Source organism: Ambystoma mexicanum, chromosome 5q, assembly GCF_040938575.1.
Source record: "Ambystoma mexicanum isolate Mex_15411 chromosome 5q, UKY_AmexF1_1, whole genome shotgun sequence".
NCBI lineage: Eukaryota > Metazoa > Chordata > Amphibia > Caudata > Ambystomatidae > Ambystoma > Ambystoma mexicanum.
Window position 1 is genome coordinate 883,834,147 of NC_090933.1, and position 19,357 is coordinate 883,853,503.

General features: G+C 51.9%; 1 protein-coding gene across 1 annotated transcript in view; it reads left to right on the forward strand.

Annotated features, from left to right (window-relative positions):
- The first annotated feature begins 2,485 nt into the window (after positions 1-2,485).
- Positions 2,486-19,357, forward strand: part of LOC138497739 (neural-cadherin-like) — a 609,504-nt gene continuing 592,632 nt past the window's right edge. The window contains exon 1 of the mRNA XM_069621376.1: positions 2,486-3,893. Within this exon, the coding sequence (XP_069477477.1) occupies positions 3,482-3,893 (412 nt within the window). The 5' untranslated portion in view covers positions 2,486-3,481. The remainder of the gene's footprint in view (positions 3,894-19,357) is intronic.

A 19,357-nucleotide genomic window follows, 5' to 3' on the forward strand; every position in this document is an offset into this window, starting at 1 on the left:
ACAGGTGTGTAGAACAGCAGAGTAACGTCCTGCTAACTGTACTCACAAGAAGCACTCTCCAAGCACGGAAAGAGCGCGTAGCCAGGTGACTTTGTAGGGCTTCAGCAGGTGGGCAGAGTCTGTTCCTTGCCCATACCAGACAGGTGTGTAGAACAGCAGAATAACGTCCTGCTAACACTGCTAACTGCACTCACGAGAAACACCCTCCAAGAGCATGCGCAATAGCGCTTAGCCCAGTGATTGTGTAGGGCATCAGCAGGTGGCCGGAGTCCGTTCCTTGCTCGGAACAGACATGTGTGTAGAACAGCAGAATAACGTCCTGCTAACAATGCTAACTGCACTCACAAGAAGCACTCTCCAAGAGCGCACTTGCAAGAGCGTCTAGCCCAGTGATTTTGTAGGGCTTCAGCAGGTGGGCAGAGTGCGTTCCTTGCACGTAGTAGACAGGTGTGTAGAACAGCACAGTAACGTCCTGCTAGCACCGTTAACTGCACTCACAAGACGCACTCCAAGAGCGAACACGCAAGAGTGCGTAGCCCAGTGATTTTGGAGTGTTTCAGCAGGTGGGTGGCGTCCGTTCCTTGCACGTAACACATAGGTGTGTAGAACAGCAGAGTAACATCCTGCAAACACTAACTTCACCCACAAGAAGCACTCTCCAAGATTGCACGCGCAAGAGCGTGTAGCCCAGGGGTTTTGCAGAGCTTCAGCAGGTGGGACAGAGTGCGTTCCTTGCATGTAGTAGCCAGGTGTGTAGAAGAGCATAGTGACGTCCTGCTAGCACCGCTAACTGCACTCACAAGAAGCACTCCAAGAGCGCACACGCAAGATTGCGTACCCCAGTGATTTTGGAGTGCTTCAGGAGTTGGGCGGCGTCCGTTACTTGCACGTTATGCACAAGTCTGTAGAGCAGCAGAGTAACATCCTGCTAACACTAACTGCACCCACAAAAAACACTCTCCAAGATCGCACGCGCAAGAGCGTGTAGCCCAGTGGTTTTGTAGGGCTTCAGCAGGTGGGACAGAGTGCGTTCCTTGCACGTAGTAGCCAGGTGTGTAGAAGAGCAGAGTGACGTCCTGCTAGCACCGCTAACTGCACTCACAAGAAGCACTCCAAGAGCGCACCCACAAGAAGCACTCTCCAAGATCGCACGCGCAAGATTGCATAGCCCAGTGATTTTGGAGTGCCTCAGCAGGTGGGCGGCGCCCGTTCCTTGCACGTAATGCACAAGTGTGTAGAGCAGCAGAGTAACATCCTGCTAACACTAACTGCACCCACAAGAAGCACTCTCCAAGATCGCACGCGCAAGAGTGTGTAGCCCAGTGGTTTTATAGGGCTTCAGCGGGTGGGACAGAGTGCGTTCCTTGCACGTAGTAGCCAGGTGTGTAGAAGAGCAGAGTGACGTCCTGCTAGCAACGCTAACTGCACTCTCAAGAAGCACTCCAAGAGCGCACATGCAAGATTGCGTAGCCCGGTGATTTTGGAGTGCCTCAGCAGGTGGGCGGCGTCCGTTCCTTGCACGTAATGCACAAGTGTGTAGAGCAGCAGAGTAACATCCTGCTAACACTAACTGCACCCACAAGAAATACTCTTCATTGGCGCGCGTGCAACCCAGTGATTTTGTAGGGCTTCAGCAGGTGGGACAGAGTGCGTTCCTTGCATGTAGCCGACAGATGTGTAGAACAGCAGAATCACGTCCTGCAAACACTGCTAACTGCACTCACAGGAAGCACTCTCCCAGGATAATGATATACAATCAATGTGTAATAATGGATGTCAGAAATCCCTTCATAACATGTTGCACTTCTTCTTTACTCGATTACGGTCTTCTATGTCAATATAATGACCAGAATGTGGCTTGCTTAGGGAACCGGTGTATGCCCACAGCATTGGCAACGTCCTGGATAAACTAATGCAGATTTGGGTGCCCTGCAGAAGGGACACTTTATTGTTCCCTGCAGAGCAGAGCAAACAAAGGCAGCCAGCACGGAAACAGAGACCTTTAATCGCCACTTTAGGAAAGCCATTAAGTTTCCTTTGTGAAGAGTCACAGTGGAGCCCAAAATTGCGGCGGCCCATGTCAATAGAAAACTTGGAAAGGCCCTAACGCCATCCCTCCCAGAAGCGCGCTGGTGACAGCGTTCCTTTGTTTCTCAGTCTGCCTCTGTCTCCGTACGGTGGTCTCTCGTCTTGTATACAGTGTGCAGTGTTTGGGGATTTGAACGATTCGTAGCGCTCCTGGCAGAGCCTGGCTGCACCCCCACCTGCCAGGCTCCACCATCGCAATCATATGAAGCATGGCACGCTAGCATGCAGTCCCGCAACGCAGCGGCGGGAGGGGGTGCGGGGGGTGAGGGGAGCGGGCGGTGCGGGCTGTGATCCTGCAAGCTGATAAGCCCACTGGGTGCCCATTCAAAAAGTGACAATGTCTGGCACTGGGGGAGGTGCTGAGTAACCCCCTCCCCCGGCTTGGCTGAGAGGGGAAGGGGCGGGCGATGCAGCACGTGGAGCAATGCTGGGGCTGCTTGAGTGTGCGGACCGTCAATGTGTGCAGCCCTGCCGCTGCCTCGGGAGTGTTGCTGCGGGACCTGTGTCACAGAGCACAGGCTGCTGCGGGACCTGTGGACTCCCGTGTCACAGAGTACAGGCTGCTGCAGGACTGGGGATTCCTGTGTCACAGAGCACAGGCTGCTGCAGGACTGGGGCTGTGTCACGGGCTGCTGTTGCTGCTGCAGGAGCTGGATTTCCTTGGCCGGGGCTAGGGAGAAGCTGCCTACCCAAAGGATTATTGCAAACGAGGCACATTCGGGTTCTGGATATTGTTGGATTAGGCGTTCTGCAAATGTATTAGGGACTGCTGGAGGTTCTAGTTGTCCCGCTGACGGTAGTGGGTATTCCTGGATTAGAGACTGCTGCAGGTTCTGGGTTTTCTGGGACCGTGGGCGTCTGTGGGTGCTGGGTATTCCTTGATTAGAGGCGGGTGCTGGGTATTAAAGACGCTTTAGATTCTGGGACTTCTTGTGGGTTCTAGGATTCTATGGATAGGCAAATCCTGTGGGTTCTGGGTTATTCTGGATGAGCAGAGCCTCTAGGCTCTGTGTATAGCTGGATGACTGGATGGTGGGGCGCTACTGGACTACTCGCAAAGTTCCCAAACCCTAGACAGCCGCCGCAGACGGGGACATCCTGCACCAGGGCCCGGGCCGTTGTTGCAGCCAGGCTCTGCGGGTTCCTACGCCCCGGGCAGTGGCAGGCTGGGCGACAAATGAATCTGGGACTGGGAACTCCGGCTCCGGGCATCGTTGATTAGAGCTACAGGAGGCGCCGGGACACCTGGGTAAGGGCTGCAGCTGCGGCTCCGGGGCTTCAAGGCTCTTCGGATTCCCTCCCGGGAACATCGCTGACTTAGGGACCCCTCTAAACCCCGCTGTGTGCCGGCATCAGCAGCTGACGGACTAGAACTGGGCAGCGAAGCAAAGGGATGGACTTCAAGGCGCGTTGCTGGATGCCTCACCTATTGCTGCTGGTGGCTCTGATGTGCCCCCCCGCAGACTCATATACTTCAGTGCCAGTGCCCCTCGGCGTGGCACCCCCCACCCCCGGACACGCAGGACCCCTGAGGCTGCGGCGCACCCCGCCCGGCCGCCTGGCACCGTTCACCTCGGCGGCATCGTCCTGTTCACACACAGCACGGGTGCCGGCTGCCGGGGGCGCCCTCGGAGAGACCATCTTCACCGTGCCCGACCTGCGCTACCCCCGGAGGTGGTTCGAGATCCGCGGTCCCCCGGACCCGCCTGTGCGGATAGAGAGTGGCTCCGGCAGAGTGTTCCTGACCCGCCGGCTGCAGGGCGCACAGACCCAGGTGCTGGTGAAGGTGCAGAGCCTGGAGCAAGGTAAGAGGGCACGGGGGGGGCAAGAGAGGAGGGGGGCACCGGGAAGGTGCAGAGCCTGGAGCAAGGTGAGAGGGGCGGCACGGGGGGGGGCAAGAGAGGAGGGGGGCACAGGAAAGGTGCAGAGCCTGGAGCAAGGTGAGAGGGCATGGAGGGGGGAAGAGAGGAGGGGGGCACAGGGAAGGTGCAGAGCCTGGAGCAAGGTGAGGGGCATGGGGGGAAGAGAGGAGGGGTGCACAGGGAAGGTGCAGAGCCTGGAAGCAAGATGAGGGGCATTGGGGCAAGAGAGGATGTGGGCACAGGGAAGGTGCAGAACCTGGAGCAAGGTGAGAGGGCATGGAGGGGGGGAGATGAGGGGTGCACAGGGAAGGTGCAGAGCCTGGAGAACGGTGAGAGGGCATGGGGGCAAGAGAGGAGGGGGGCACAGGGAAGATGCAGAGCCCGGAGCAAGGTGAGGGGCATGGTGGCGCGAAGGGGGACCAGGGAAGGTGCAGAGACAAGGTGAGAGGGCATGGGGCAAGAGATGAGGGGGCACAGGGAAGGTGCAGAGCCTGGAGCAAGGTGAGAGGGCATGGAGGGCGGGGAGCGAAGAGGGGGGCACAGGGAAGGTGCAGAGCCTGGAAGCAAGGTGAGGGGCATGGGGGCAAGAGAGGAGGGGGGCACAGGGAAGGTGCAGAACCTGGAGCAAGGTGAGAGGGCATGGAGGGGGGGAAGAGAGGAGGGGTGCACAGGGAAGGTGCAGAGCCTGGAGAACGGTGAGGGGGCATGGGGGCAAGAGAGGAGGGGGCACAGGGAAGATGCAGAGCCTGGAGAACGGTGAGAGGGCATGGGGCAAGAGAGGAGATGGGCACAGGGAAGGTGCAGAGCCTGGAGCACGGTGAGAGGGCATGGGGCAAGAGAGGAGGGGGGCACAGGAAAGGTGCAGAGCCTGGAGCAAGGTGAGAGGGCACGGGGGGGAGCAAGAGAAGAGGGGGCACCGGGAAGGTGCAGAGCCTGGAGCAAGGTGAGGGGCATGGGGGGTCAAGAGAGGAGGGGGGCACAGGGAAGGTGCAGAGCCTGGAGCAAGGTGAGAGGGCATGGAGGGGGGAGAGGAGGGGTGCACAGGGAAGGTGCAGAGCCTGGAGCAAGGTGAGAGGGCATGGGGGCAAGAGAGGAGGGGGGCACAGGGAAGGTGCAGAGCCTGGAGCAAGGTGAGGGGCATGGGGGCAGGAGAGGAGGGGGGCACAGGGAAGGTGCAGAGCCTGGAGCAAGGTGAGAGGGCATGGAGGGGGGGAGAGGAGGGGTGCACAGGGAAGGTGCAGAGCCTGGAGCAAGGTGAGAGGGCATGGAGGAAAGAGAGGAGGTGGGCACAGGGAAGGTGCAGAGCCTGGAGCAAGGTGAGGGGCGTGGGGGCAAGAGAGGAGGGGGGCACAGGGAAGGTGCAGAGCCTGGAGCAAGGTGAGAGGGCATGGAGGGGGGGTGGAGGGGTGCACGGGGAAGGTGCAGAGCCTGGAGCAAGGTGAGAGGGCATGGAGGAAAGAGAGGAGGTGGGCACAGGGAAGGTGCAGAGCCTGGAGCAAGGTGAGAGGGCATGGGGGCAAGAGAGGAGGGGGGCACAGGGAAGGTGCAGAGCCTGGAGCAAGGTGAGAGGGCATGGAGGAAAGAGAGGAGGTGGGCACAGGGAAGGTGCAGAGCCTGGAGCAAGGTGAGAGGGCATGGAGGAAAGAGAGGAGGTGGGCACAGGGAAGGTGCAGAGCCTGGAGCAAGGTGAGAGGGCATGGGGGCAAGAGAGGAGGGGGCACAGGGAAGGTGCAGAGTCTGGAGCACGGTGAGAGGGCATGGGGCAAGAGAGGAGGGGGGCACAGGGAAGATGCAGAGCCTGGAGCACGGTGAGAGGGCATGGGGGCAAGAGAGAAGGGGGGCACAGGAAAGGTGCAGGGCCCGGAGCAAGGTGAGAGGGCATGGGGGGCAAGAGAGGAGGGGGGCACATGGAAGGTGCAGAGCCTGGAGCAAGGTGAGGGGGATGGGGGGGCAAGAGAGAAGGGGGCACAGGAAAGGTGCAGAGCCTGGAGCAAGGTGAGGGGCATGGGAGGCAAGAGAGGAGGGGGGCACAGGGAAGGTGCAGAGCCCAGAGCAAGGTGAGAGGTCATGGGGCAAGAGAGGAGGGGGGCACAGAGAAGGTGCAAAGCCCAGAGCAAAGTGAAAGGGCATGGGGGCAGTAGATGAGGGGGGCACAGGGAAAGCGCAGACGTGTAGCAAGGTGAGAGGGAAAGCGGGCAAGCGAGGGCGGCAAAGGGAAGGTGCAGAGTCTGGAGCAAGGTGAGGGGAATGGGGGTGCGAAGGGGGCACAGGGAAGGTGCAGAGACATGGTGAGAGGGCATGAGGGGGCAAGGCGACTCAGGAAAGGTGCAGAGGATGGAGCAAGGTGAGAGGGCATGGGGGCAAGAGAGGAGGGGGCACAGGGAAGGTGCAGAGCCCGGAGCAAGGTGAGGGGCATGGGGTGCGACGGGGGCACAGGGAAGGTGCAGAGACAAGGTGAGAGGGCATGAGGGGGAAGGCGACTCAGGAAAGGTGCAGAGGTTGGAGCAAGGTGCGAGGGCATGGGGGGTGAAAGGCGACTCGGGGAATGGGATTGACGCACAAGGGGATAACATGGGGGGCGGCAGAGCAGAGCCTCTAGACGGGACACAGTGGAAGGGGAGCGGGCTGCACAGGGCGGCCGAAAAGGAGAGAGGGAAGGCACACATAGGGCACAGGAGAAGGGGACACTAAGGGGCGCGGGATTATGGGTCTGGCAGTGGCCTGACTCGGCCACAACAGGAGGTTCGGTGTTAAAGCGGGGAGCCACTTTAGGGCGAAAGGACTTGGCCCACCGCCAGGGGTCGCGGGAGGGTATGGGTGGTAAAGGATGTAGTAGATTAGACTGAGCGATGATTGGGGGCACGCGACGATTGGGGGCGGTGCAAGGTGCTGAGCTTTCATGGAGGGGCACAGGATAAGCGGGATGAGCCATGCCAGGGGCACGGAGGGGCAGCTAAACTGCAAAGCTGGGCGGTGAATGGTGGGATAGGGAGTCCAATGCCAACCGGGCGTTCCCACTGCTACAGGACAGGCCCTTCGCTCAGGTCACAACGCGCCGCACTTCATGCATTTTCATTTTACAAAGTGAAACCGACCCGCCTCCAGCTGGCGGTTTATTGTATTTTGACTGAAATCTCAAAACGTATGCTGTTAATAAGGAGAGCACGGAAGAGGCCGCAGGAACGCGCACGTGCAGGTATTGCAAGTGAACGCCATCAGGTGGATGTGGAATTTAGTTGTAAAAGTTATTAAAAGATCCCGATGAATGGGCCCCGTAATCCGTCTTTGGAGAGAAACGTGTCACTTCCACGAAAGTCAGTCTTCCCGCCGCCTCGGGGAGACGGGCACTGAGCGGGACTGGGTAGGATGGATGGTGAGTGCAACCTAGGTGTGATGGGAGCGTGAATGCACTCGGGTAGGATGGGAGGATGAGTGACATGGGTGGGATGGGGGCCTGAGAGGACCTGAGTAGAATGGGAATGTGAGGGGTTCTTGGTACAGAATCGGAGACTGATACTCGGTAAAATGGGAGGCTGAGTTCACCTGGGTGTCATTGCAGGCTGATTGCTCCACAGTAGGGTGGGAAGGTACCAGGGTAGACAACGAAGACGGAGAGCAGCTCTCTGAGTAGGGTGGGAAGCAAAGTCATACTCCGCAGGGTGAAAGGCTAACTTTACCTGGGAAGGATGGGAGCCTGAGTGCTCTTCAGAAAGGATGGGCGGCTGAGTGCCCTTTGGAAGGATAAGTCCACCTCAGTAGACTGAATGCACCTGGGTTGGATGGGGGGTCTGAGTGCACATGGGTATTGGAGGTTGGGCACACCTGGGTATGTTGGCAGGGAGAGTGCACCTGGGTAGGAGGGGAGCTTGGGTACACATGGGTAGCATGGGAAACTGAATGCACCTGGGTAGGATGGGAGGATGAGAGTGCACCTGGATAGGAGAGAGCTTGGGTGCACCTGCGTATGGGAGTCTGAGTGCACCTGGGTATGGGAGGCTGAGTGCACCTGGGTATGGGAGGCTGGGTGCACCTGCGTATGGGAGTCTGAGTGCACCTGGGTATGGGAGGCTGGGTGCACCTGGGTATGGGGGGATGGGTGCACCTGGGTATGGGAGGATGGGTGCACCTGGGAATGGGAGGTTGGGTGCACTTGGGTATGGGAGGCTGGGTGCACCTGGGTATGGGAGGTTGGGTGCACCTGGGTATGGGAGGTTGGGTGCATCTGGGTATGGGAGACTGAGTGGACCTGGGTATGTTGGGAGGCAGAGTGCACCTGGGTATGGGAGACGGGGTGCACCTAGGTATGGGAGATTGTGTGCACCTGGGTATGGGAGGCTGGGTGTACCTGGGTATGGGAGGCTGGGTGTACCTGGGTATGGGAGGCTGGGTGTACCTGGGTATGGGAGGTTGGGTGCACCTGGTATGGGAGGTTGGGTGCACCTGGGTATGGGAGGTGTGGTGCATCTGGGTATGGGAGGTTGGGTGCACCTGGGTATGGGAGATTGGGTGCACCTGCGTATGGGAGGTTTAGTGCACCTGTATATGTTGGTAGGCAGAGTGCACCTGGGTATGGGAGGTTGGGTGCACCTGGGTATGTGAGTTTGTGTACACCTGGGTATGGGAGGTTGGGTGCACCTGGGTATGGGAAGTGTAGTGCTCCTCCGTATGGGAGACAGGGTGCACCTGGGTATGGGAGGTTGTGTACACCTGGGTATGGGAGGTGTAGTGCTCCTCCGTATGGGAGACGGGGTGCACCTGGGTATGGGAGGCTGGTTGCTCCTGGCTATGGGAGGCTGGGTGCATCTGGCTATGGAAGACTGGGTGCACCTGGGTATGGGATGTTGGATGCACCTGTATATGGAGGTTGAGTGCACCTGGGTATGGGAGGCTGGGTGCACCTGGGTATGGGAGGTTGGGTGCATCTGGGTATGGGAGACTGGGTGCACCTGGGTATGGGAGTCTGAGTGCACCTGGGTATGTTGGCAGGCAGAGTGCACCTGGGTATGGGAGGCTGAATGCACCTGTGTATGGGAGACTGGGTGCACCTGGGTATGGGAGACTGGGTGCACCTGGGTATGGGAGGTTGGGTGCACCTGGCTATGGGAGTCTGAGTGCACCTGGTCTGAGTGCACCTGGGTATGGGGGGGTTGGGTGTGCCTGGCTATGGGAGTCTGAGTGCACCTGGATATGTTGGAAGGCAGAGTGCACCTGGGTAGCAGAGGAGCTTGGGTGCACCTGTGTAGGGGGAAGCCTAGCTACATCTGAGTATGATGTGATGGGAGGCACATTAAGAGAGAACGAGTCTCTTGAATAGTTTTTTTTTATTTTATTTTTTTATATAGCTGAGTAAATCAACTTCTCAAAAATACAAAACAAGTATTACACTTTTCAATTATACTCAGTTCCACAATACACATGATAAAACAATAGTTCTGATGATCAGTAATTAATAAAAACAGATAAAAACTAAAAAGCCTAATGCAATTCAATTCCTAAGTACATAATAATAAGCTTTAGATATTTGCAAACGATGTTCACCATTGTTCTTACAACTTAATTTCACATGGCAAGATAGCTTCAAAGAAATGCACTAAAGCTTTTATCACTGGGAATTTCATACTAGAGAATAGAATACTCCATATCTGATTTTCATCTAATTCCTCATGCAGACTCAACAGGTTAGTGAGGAATTTAGCTTGTTGTTTATGCAGGTTGCCACAAGATACTATCAAATGCTGTAGAGTTTCCCTTGCAAAAGGGGATTCGCAAAAGCAACAGAAATTCATATTGGCTGGGATAATGCTACGCCTGACCAGGACATCCCTGGTTAACCATAAGTTTAGTCTGAGACGTAGAAATGTATTCTGTATACTCCCAAAAGGACATTTCAACAGATAACCTGCCACTTGGCCCATCATCTTGTTGCCAAAGTTATTACTATTGAAATCTTTGTATTTTAAACAAGATTCACGATTTTGTATCCAGACCCAACGATAGAATTTTGTTTTAGCACGGACAGGATTTTCAATTAGGAGCAATAACGATATGTCAGCTTCTGCCAAAGTATTCAGGACAAGGTTACGCCATCTCACTGGGAAAGCATGATTTAAGGAGGTCAGATAATGGGCAACCGTGCTCAAGATGCTAATATTTTCCAAACCCAACAAACACTTACGAAAAAAGGAGCACATCCTCCACTTAACTCTGCTGGCCAAAGAATTCAGGCCTAATTCAAATCGTAAAATAGGCATGGGTGAGCAATTTGGAAGATGTAAAACCCTTTTCCAAAAACAGGTCTTGAGTTTATTCCATGCTTTATCATTTATATACAGTTTTGATTCAACACAATAAAGCCTTATGGGGATTACTTTTTGCTCATAGAACAATAGAAGATGTTTTAAGGTAAATTTCCCATACTTATAAAGGAGGATTCTAGCTTGTGAGATCAAATTCGAAAGTTTAGACTGAAGAGTGATCAATTAGGTATTATCAACAATCGTACTCTATATCATCACCCCAAGTATTTGTATTCTGATACTATTTCCATACGTTCCTTTCGGATGGACCAAGTGCACTTATTAGTTTTACATTTACCTTGCGGTCTGCAAACCACAATCTGTGATTTATCCAAGTTGACTATAAGATGGTTCTTTTCAACATAAATAGAAAGGGCAGATAGTAAATTCTGAAGTCCCTTTGGCGTTTGTGATACTAAGACCAAATCGTCAGCGTACAGTGACCAAGCTATACGCTGACCCCCCAATTCAGGGGCATCAGAAGCAATTTGAAGAAATGAATTGCCCATATCAAAGATGAAAAGATTAAACAATATGGAAGCTGAAATACATCCCTGCTTGAGACCCAAATAAGTGGAAAAAGATGATGACAGGAGACCCTCTAAAGATAATCTTACACGCATAGAGGTCTCCGTGTGTAAGTGGATCACTAGTGCTAAAAGAGATGGTGGACAACCAAGCAATTTTAACTTTTGAAATAATAAATCCCTGTTTATTGAGTCAAATGCCATCCGGAAATCAATAAATGCGAAATATAGGGGTTGTTTCCGGAAAGCTAACTGTTCTTTGAGCATATTAATGGTAATGATGTTAGGGAGGGTGCCTAGCCCAGTCACAAATCCAGATTGAAAAGGATCTCTCTTAAAGCAATTTTTGGTCCAGTTATTCAAATCCCTTAATATTAGACGGCAAAAGATCTTCCCAGGCACGTCTAATAGGGAAATGGGTCTATAGCTGGCCGGATTGGCTCGATTGCCTTTCTTGTAAATAGGGATAGTGATGGATTGTTTCCAGGACACCAGTATTTTTTGAGATGAAAGAATATTCTTAAACATGAGATGTAATATGTCCACCCAAACGTCCAGAAATTGCTTCATTTGTATGTTTGACAACCCATCCGGGCCAGGTGCTCTAGACTGACTAGCTTGGTTGATGAAAAGTAAAATGCCATCTTTATCAAGAGTCAGATGGAATTGAGGTTGGGGGTCAGGCTTATGCATACTTGTATCCTCTGGGGGTGCAGCATATAAATTAGAATAGTACAGAACTCACGTCTCTTCACTCACATCATTGGTTTGGACAGCCACTTGGTGACCTGCAGTCGCCTTGTTAATGATTTTCCACGATTCTGCTGAGTTTTTACTGGCCAGTAACTTTAGCATGTTACTACCATCATTTTGGTACAATTTGGCCTGCATCTCTCGTAACCAATTCCTGTATCTAGTTTTAATGAGAGTTAGGGCCATTGCTCGCTCATCACAGGGAGCTTAAAGGCTTCCCTCTTTTCCGCCCGACCCAGGGATTTCCTGGTTCTAATTTCATGATCGAATATATGCAAATGAGGTGTTTGTTTTTGCTTATGGGTAATAGAAGGTGGTTGAAAAAGCTGCATTCATTTGTGATAAACAACCTCCGAACCTCGTTTCCAATCAACTTTACACTTTAGCTGAGCGTCATAACTTGACCTGAACGCTTCCAAAGAAGACTCCGTCCATATTAGCCTATTTCTAGCTCTATTTACTGTATAGGGGCCCATAAGGTAGCGGGGTTTCCCTTGTGTCATGTTAGGTTTAAAGAGCCATGTCACGTTGAGCAAGTTATGATCACTCGCTTCCGTGTCAATTACTTGAAAGGATGTTACTTTATTCAGCATGCTTGCGTTAACATAGATGAAGTCAATAATTCCCTTGCTAAAGGCTCGATGCCATGTTGCCCTGGGCGGAATGTCCTTGAATAGTTAGTTACCTGTCGGTCATTCGTATTTCAAACCTCAGCAGTTCCCGGATAGCCACGAGCATGTATACCTTTACAATGTCCTTATGGGCGGGGCAGAGGAGGGCACATTCTGGCAGTGCAGTCGGCGAAGCTGAGGCCCATAGTGCTGCACGGCATCCACTGCAGCAAGCCTGGGTGGCGTCTGTGACCCCAGCCAGCACAGCCCCCATGCGCTTAGGTTTTGCGCAGTGTGGTTCAAGGCCTTTGCCCCGTATTGCATGCCTACAAGGAGATTGTATTCTTTTAATACGGATAGTGGAACGCACAGCACACTGTCTGTCCACATGGTGTGGATGCACCCCTCCCCCCAGTTGAAATGGGTCGGGTGCGCCCTTTGAAGTCAACAGAGAGGACGCTTTCTTGGCTGATCATGGTTTGCAGGGGGGGTGATCTGATAGAAGTGACAGAGATAATCATTTCATGACGTTCTGCTGGCAGGGAGACCCCATTGATGTCAATGGGGGCGGACGCTGTGCAAGGTGACCAAGGTTTGATGGGAGGGTGATCCCATTGGTGCCAGTGGAGGCCAACCCTTCGGTGGATGGAGGGTGTCTGCACACTAGATCCCATGGGATACATTTGGCTAAGTTCGGGGGTGGGTGAGTGCGGTCCGCGCTCTCCTCCAAGTGAGGGTGAGAGTAGGCCCCTGTCAGCGTGTGAACCTCGGTGTTTTACAGTGCCCCCTACGCAGAAAAACACATACATAAAATAATGAAGTAAAATAGCCAGGCTATATGTTAGCTGAAAAGTAATGTTTGCCCCAGTGCTAGTATGCAAAGATACTAGTACTAAGGCAAACTTTTCTATTTCGCAAAAGTACATTGAAAGAATGTTTTCGCACTAATGCAAAAAAACGTGCAAAATGACACGCGCCAGTGCAAAGTTGCTTTAATATGCCCCTGGTTGCTCCTGTCTTCCAGCAAGACCTGTTAGGTTCAGACATCAGTACCTTTCTGCATTCCGGGTATAACTCCCACACACCCTTATTCAATATATGGTAGACATTGCGACTAGGCGGGCAGAACCGCTCTGGCTGGATGTGTCGATATTCTGCAGGTGTGGCGCGAGGCAGGATTGCGCACACAAGCCATCACACCGCGTGGGGTAATAATGCACGATGATTCCGGGGAGACCAGCGAATTGCTCTCGCCACCTCAGATGCAGCACACGCCCACAATTGGGACTGGGGGCCGCCCGTCGTCGTGTGGCGCCCCTGTGCGCAGTGCAGGGCACAGCACACGCAGCGGGCCACCAATGTCAGGATTGAATTACTGCCATCGTACCTGGCCTTGGCACCGACACTTGCAAACGCACTGCACTCGTGCAGTAACTCGCAATAGTGCTGGATTGTGGAGCGGCTCAGCAGTGCCCCTGGCAAAGCCATGCGGGCGCCTCCTGCACGATATAGTCTGCCCCCCCTGGGACGAGGCTGCACGTGGTTGCGTAAGTGAGGTTCTGCCACCCGGATTTACGGGTGCTGGGAAGTGACAGATTCTGGAGCGTGGTCCGCTTTGATTCCCCCGTGCAATACACGGAAGAAACACTCGTTTTTGGCTTAACCTCGCCCCCTCCACAAAGAGAGTTTTATCCCCGAAGTCGCCCCACAAGTGCAACGGAAAGTACTACTACTGCGGGCCAGCAGGGATGTCCGGGGGTGTCACTGTCCCACAGCCGCGGTCACCGGCGCTGTGACGGGATAAACCCAACATGGCGTCACTTGTGTGTACTGGGACCGACCAGGCCCCATCCAGGGCTCTCTCGTTTCAGCTAAAACTGTTGGGAAGAGGGGGTCGAGCACCCCGCTTCCCCCCCCCCCGCCCTTCACAAAGGACGACACCCCCAGAGATTCACCACTTGAATTGTTTACACACACGACTTGTGACACAAGTGTCCCCAAATTGCAGCTCACCACTACACTTCTGATAGATGAGGCATCTTTCTTTGCTCCTTCAGCCCCTTCTATCAAAAGTAACCCTCCCCCACATCCCCAGTTCAACACAAGTGCCACCCTTCCCTTGTCATTCTTGTCAACGCATGTCACACCCTTTCCTTGCTATCTCCCCCAACACATGACATCCTTAGGAACACATATCATACCCGGCCCTTTTCAAGTTCCAGCGCTTCAACGTTTATTTCAGGGCTTCAAACCGACTCGTCTCCATTTTCTTTATCGAAGTTAAATTATCGACAGGAAACAGCAGCGCAGCCGGCTAGTTGTCTACGTTTGGGGTTTATCCTCTGAGTCCTGAGTGATACACAAACACTTCAAAGGCTAGCAGTTCATCTGCACCCGGGGGTCCAGCGTCCCCGCGCTTCCATGTTGAGCTCTCCTGAGCGTTTGAGAGCTGAGGTATGGGCCTGTCCACCTCGTTCCACCTGCCCCTCTTACACAGCGCGTCCAATGGTATTGCAAAGCTCCATGCACACGCGGCCTCTTGCACTGTGACATTACCAGGCTGTGCCCAGCAGCCGCCCAAGCCGCCCAGCCATCTACAGACTGTAGAGAAACATAAAACAACATGCGCTTTGATTGTGTGTGTCTTGGTGCAGCGAAGCACCGTCTCCCCGCACAACAATTAACACGTCTTAGTGCCTGCATTGTAAACAGTCCTTCAGAGCTGCATTGTAGCTCCCCCGCCACACGAAAGGCGCATTTGCATATTTTTATTTTTATGACGAGTCTGAAATACTGTGCCGCCCCAAACTGTGCTCAGTGAAGTGGCAACATGCCACGATTCCAAGCCATATTGCGTTCTCTATTTAATTCTTACGAGAACATTACTGTTCCAAAACAGTAGCAGAGAAATTCCCACACCCACAGAAGTTGGAGTGCAGCATAGATTGCTCACGCTTTTTCGTGAAAAGAGTCGGTGTCTGCATTTAGAACGGTTATTGGGGTTTATTATCCCCCCACCCACAGCCAGGAACATCTATTGGGCGGCGTGGAACATGTTTGCCGCCCTCTCAGCAGCGCTGGGAAAGCCTAGAACACAGAGCTGGCCTTTTGTTGTTTGAGAACTGGGATAGAGAGAAGGACCAGCATTGTGTTAGTCTTTAGCTGCCATTATATGGGGTGGTCTAAAAGTTGGTTCACCATAAGCCGCCTGAAGCTAAAAGACACACAACTCTTAATATAGCGTCAAAGAAAGGTTTATGGGAACACTTGCTTCACCATTTGGTAGCAAGACTGAACGTTCAGGCTGTATTTTGTAGAAGGCAAATGAGCTTGCTGTAGAAAGGCCTAGCTCATAAATGCAATCACAATAAATACATAGGGCCTCTTTACGAGTATAGACGGGCCATACAAAAGTGTTGGCAATGGAATTACTGCTACTTTTACTGCACCGCCATAACTCGAGTTTGGTGGTGATGTGCTACGTCTCCAGCACTTAGCCGGAGGTTTGTTCTCCACATTACCACCAATAAACTGGTGCTTTGCAGCAGGTGCGATTACCACTTGCAGCAAATGTGCAAAATGCAGTCGAATGGGACTTCAAAATGGACTCTAGCTCCACCACCCCATGATTCGTAATATGGTGGATTTACTATCAAATCGAGTGTAAACTAGCATGCATAGCCAAACAATGGAAAATTAAAATATATCCAATAGGAAAGAATGACTTAACTAAAGGCAATATCAAAAATGGGTTTTAAAATGCAAATGCAGAACTGTCTTACTCCTGAAGCCCTCTGGGGGGTTTAGTGCTTAGGCTTGGCATCAACATCCTCCGTATGCAATGACACTCAATTTTACAGGCAAGTGTCATCTGAAAATGACATCTGTCGGCCGGGGCAATGTTTATCTGACATTGAAGAATGGTTGGCTCCTGCACACTCAAAATTCAAAAACAGATTTCTGTTGGTTTGGCCCAAATAAAATCCTAAAAATTACTCAACCAAGAGCACAAGCTTTGATTCTGGCAAATAGACCTCTTTAGGACTTTTTGTTGATTCCAAACGTTCTTTGACTGCTCATGAGAAAGCTCAAGTGGTTTACTGTGGCAATAACCGCAGAGCCGCAGGGCCATTACTGCCTATGGTAATGCCACTGGGGCCTCAAGTTACAGGCCCGAGCGTAGCAAGGGCCTTAATGGTGGCTGCGGAGGTATTACCATAAGGCAGTAATGGCCCGTCGGTGAGGCGGTTATTGCCATTAGTATTCCGGGGTCTGCCGGCTCGGGATACTGGTTTTCCTTAATTTTCAGCTCCGGAATGCTTACGAAACATTTTCAAGCGGCATGTCTTTGCCTTTTGAAAAGGTTTTGATGCAATACGCACTGGTTCTAGGAACACTAGACCGTGCATACTGCTTCATTAGTATGGAGCAACAGGGCGCCATTTTGGGCGAAGTTGCTCCATACTAATGAATGGGACAAAAATAAAAATAAAAAAAGGCCACCCTGAAAAAGGGAGAAGGGGATACATGTGGTCCGTTCTCCCTTTCCAAGGTTGGCTTGAAAAAAAGAGTGTACCCGGCATCCAAACGACGTTCGTGCGTCCACGGGATTACACTGTGGTATGGCTCGGAAACGAGCAAATCCACGTTCAGTGTTTCCCGTGGACGCGACGTGCCAGGCACTAATGTCAGCTATCCCTGCTTTGCAGAATGAAGGCGTTTCATCTATAAGAGTTTGTGTTTCATTGTCCAATCCCGGGCGCTATTTGTATTTATTTATTTGTAACGCGCAGTCTTGCCCTGAGGCATTTTGGCGCGTAGTTACAAGAAGGTGGTTACATGCAGGCATAATACGTTACAAACAGTGGCGTAGTCTTAGACAAGATAATACAGTCAGGCTTTAAACAAGGCTTACAACAACGAGGTACAGGAAACATATAATTACTCTGAGAGCACATTCTGAGGCTGGTGTTGGAAGGAAAGAGCTAATGTAGTTGAAGTTCGGTGCTTATGATGTAGATGAAGTAGGCTAATCAAGTCATGTCATGTTGCCGGAGGACATGTGATCTTAACTGGGGCGCTTGAGTCTACCTTAAGACTCCTAAAACAGCTTTCCCCTCTGCAGCAAAACTGCTTGTGAGTGCCAGCAAATGTGACTTGGTTACACCTATATTGAAATCGTTTCACTGGCTTCATCTCTTGCAGGCAAACTTCAGGTTTGAGGGAGAAATGAGAACTCTAGAAACAGAGCGAAGCTTGTGTAACTATCAATAATTCAAGAAAGTGAAAACCCAAGCTTTTCTTACTGCTGCCCTGACTCTTTGAAGTAGTCTACCCATTTCTATCTGCACTGCAGAATCTCAGTTACAATTTTGGAAATTAGTGAAAAGCTTCTTCATCTGTTTCCTTCATTTGCTTTTGACAGGTTGCCATTATTTGTTTTTCTTTTACACTGTGTTTACTGTTTGATTATATTTCACTTCATATGTGATGGTTTGTCGTCTATATTTAATGCAGGAAAGCACTCTGTAAATCATTTTTGTTGATGGGGTTCCCACTCTAAATGGCATAGCTCGAATACCTAATAACACTTTAAAATAGCTTAGCTCCGGTTTTCTTGTTAGTTACAATTCTAGCAAAGCTGGAGACTAAGGATATTTTAGGTAGTCCAGGTTCCATTGCGGATACTGCCTCAGTGAGTGGACTTGGTCTCTTACCAAGACAGAGCACTCGTTCTCCAGAGTGGACAACACTTGCCAGGCGACATCATGCATTCTTATGGCCTTAGCAGGACTACATGATGCCTCAGTAACTCCTAAGTGAAAGTCAGAAAGACTATGCATAGGCCCTCCTCAAAGCTGCACTGGCCTCCTCCGGACACCCACTGTTCTCAATCCAACTGACAGGTGGGAAGGATGGGACCCAGAACTAGGGCTTTTAGGTGGTAGGCGGCATTACCTATTCAGCTGATGTGGCTGGATCACACATTAGGCATAGCCAGGTGGGTGCGGGGGGAAGAAGTTCTCCTCTGACGTCATTAAGAGACACTCGGAACCCAAACAATGTGTAAAGAGGTCGGGGGCATGCAGCTCAGCAGGTTAGGCCTGCGCACAGAAGAAACCTTACAGGCACACACACCTTGGAGGGATGCCTCACAGACGGCATTACGAAACTCTTTTTTATTTATTTATTTATGTTTGCCATTTATATAGCGCACCCAACCCTAAGGCATCTGGACGCTGTTCTTGCGAAAGGTTAGGTTACAAGTGGGTGGGATTACAAACATAGTTAGATATTCACATGTTAGCAATGTTGCTTTCTAGCTAGGTTTGCTCTCTACACAACCTTAAAATCAATAGGGAACTTCAATGAGGATGCAAGGACACAAAGAAAACGCACTGTCCCAGGTGTTTCATAGATTCCTTCAGAGTCAGAAGTCTCTCAAATGCAATAGTGTGGCTCAATCAAAGAGACTGGATTCTTACAAATGTTCTCCATCAGCGATGTCTCTTCAGAGAGTGACCTGAAGAGTGGAAGACTTTCAAGATCCGGGCCTTCTAGCATTGGCTGGATTACTACCCCAGATCCCTGTAAAGAAGTGACCAAGAAACGAAACCAAATTCTGAGTTTGAGTCTTGTACTTATAGCGGGAAGTGGGGGAGCTCATGGACGACTCGCCAGATAGTCCTCTTATCAGGAAACATGTAATCATATCGAGGAACTTTTCAGGTAACACATTCCCATAGCTTCATGGTGTGACATGTTCCCAAATGTCAGATGCCACATTGCTATCCATGAAAAGGGTACTGGGTGGTGACGTCCATAACACTAGCTTCTGCCAAGTTGCGGTGTGCTACTACCTTCCTGCCAGTGCTCACTGTCTCCCACACCGGAGGAGCTTATTGGACGTGATAAAACTCCCTCTAGCAACTGAGATTTTCATTCAAGACGAACCTAATGTGAATTTCTGTTGTCACTTGGCTAGTGTGGGAAATTACAGCTGCATGCATTCACACGTAATGCCAGATCGCAGGTGTCCTTGGTTTCTCAGGCAGGAATACCACTCAGAACACTGCCAAGTTTTAAGATGATTGGCTAGATTCTGGGGTTCCTACCGCCAACCTATGAACATGTATGACAAACAGTGACCCCTGCACCGCATCTTCCTTTATTAAAGCCTGCAGTCCCGTTCTGTTCATAAACATACATAATTCAAACGC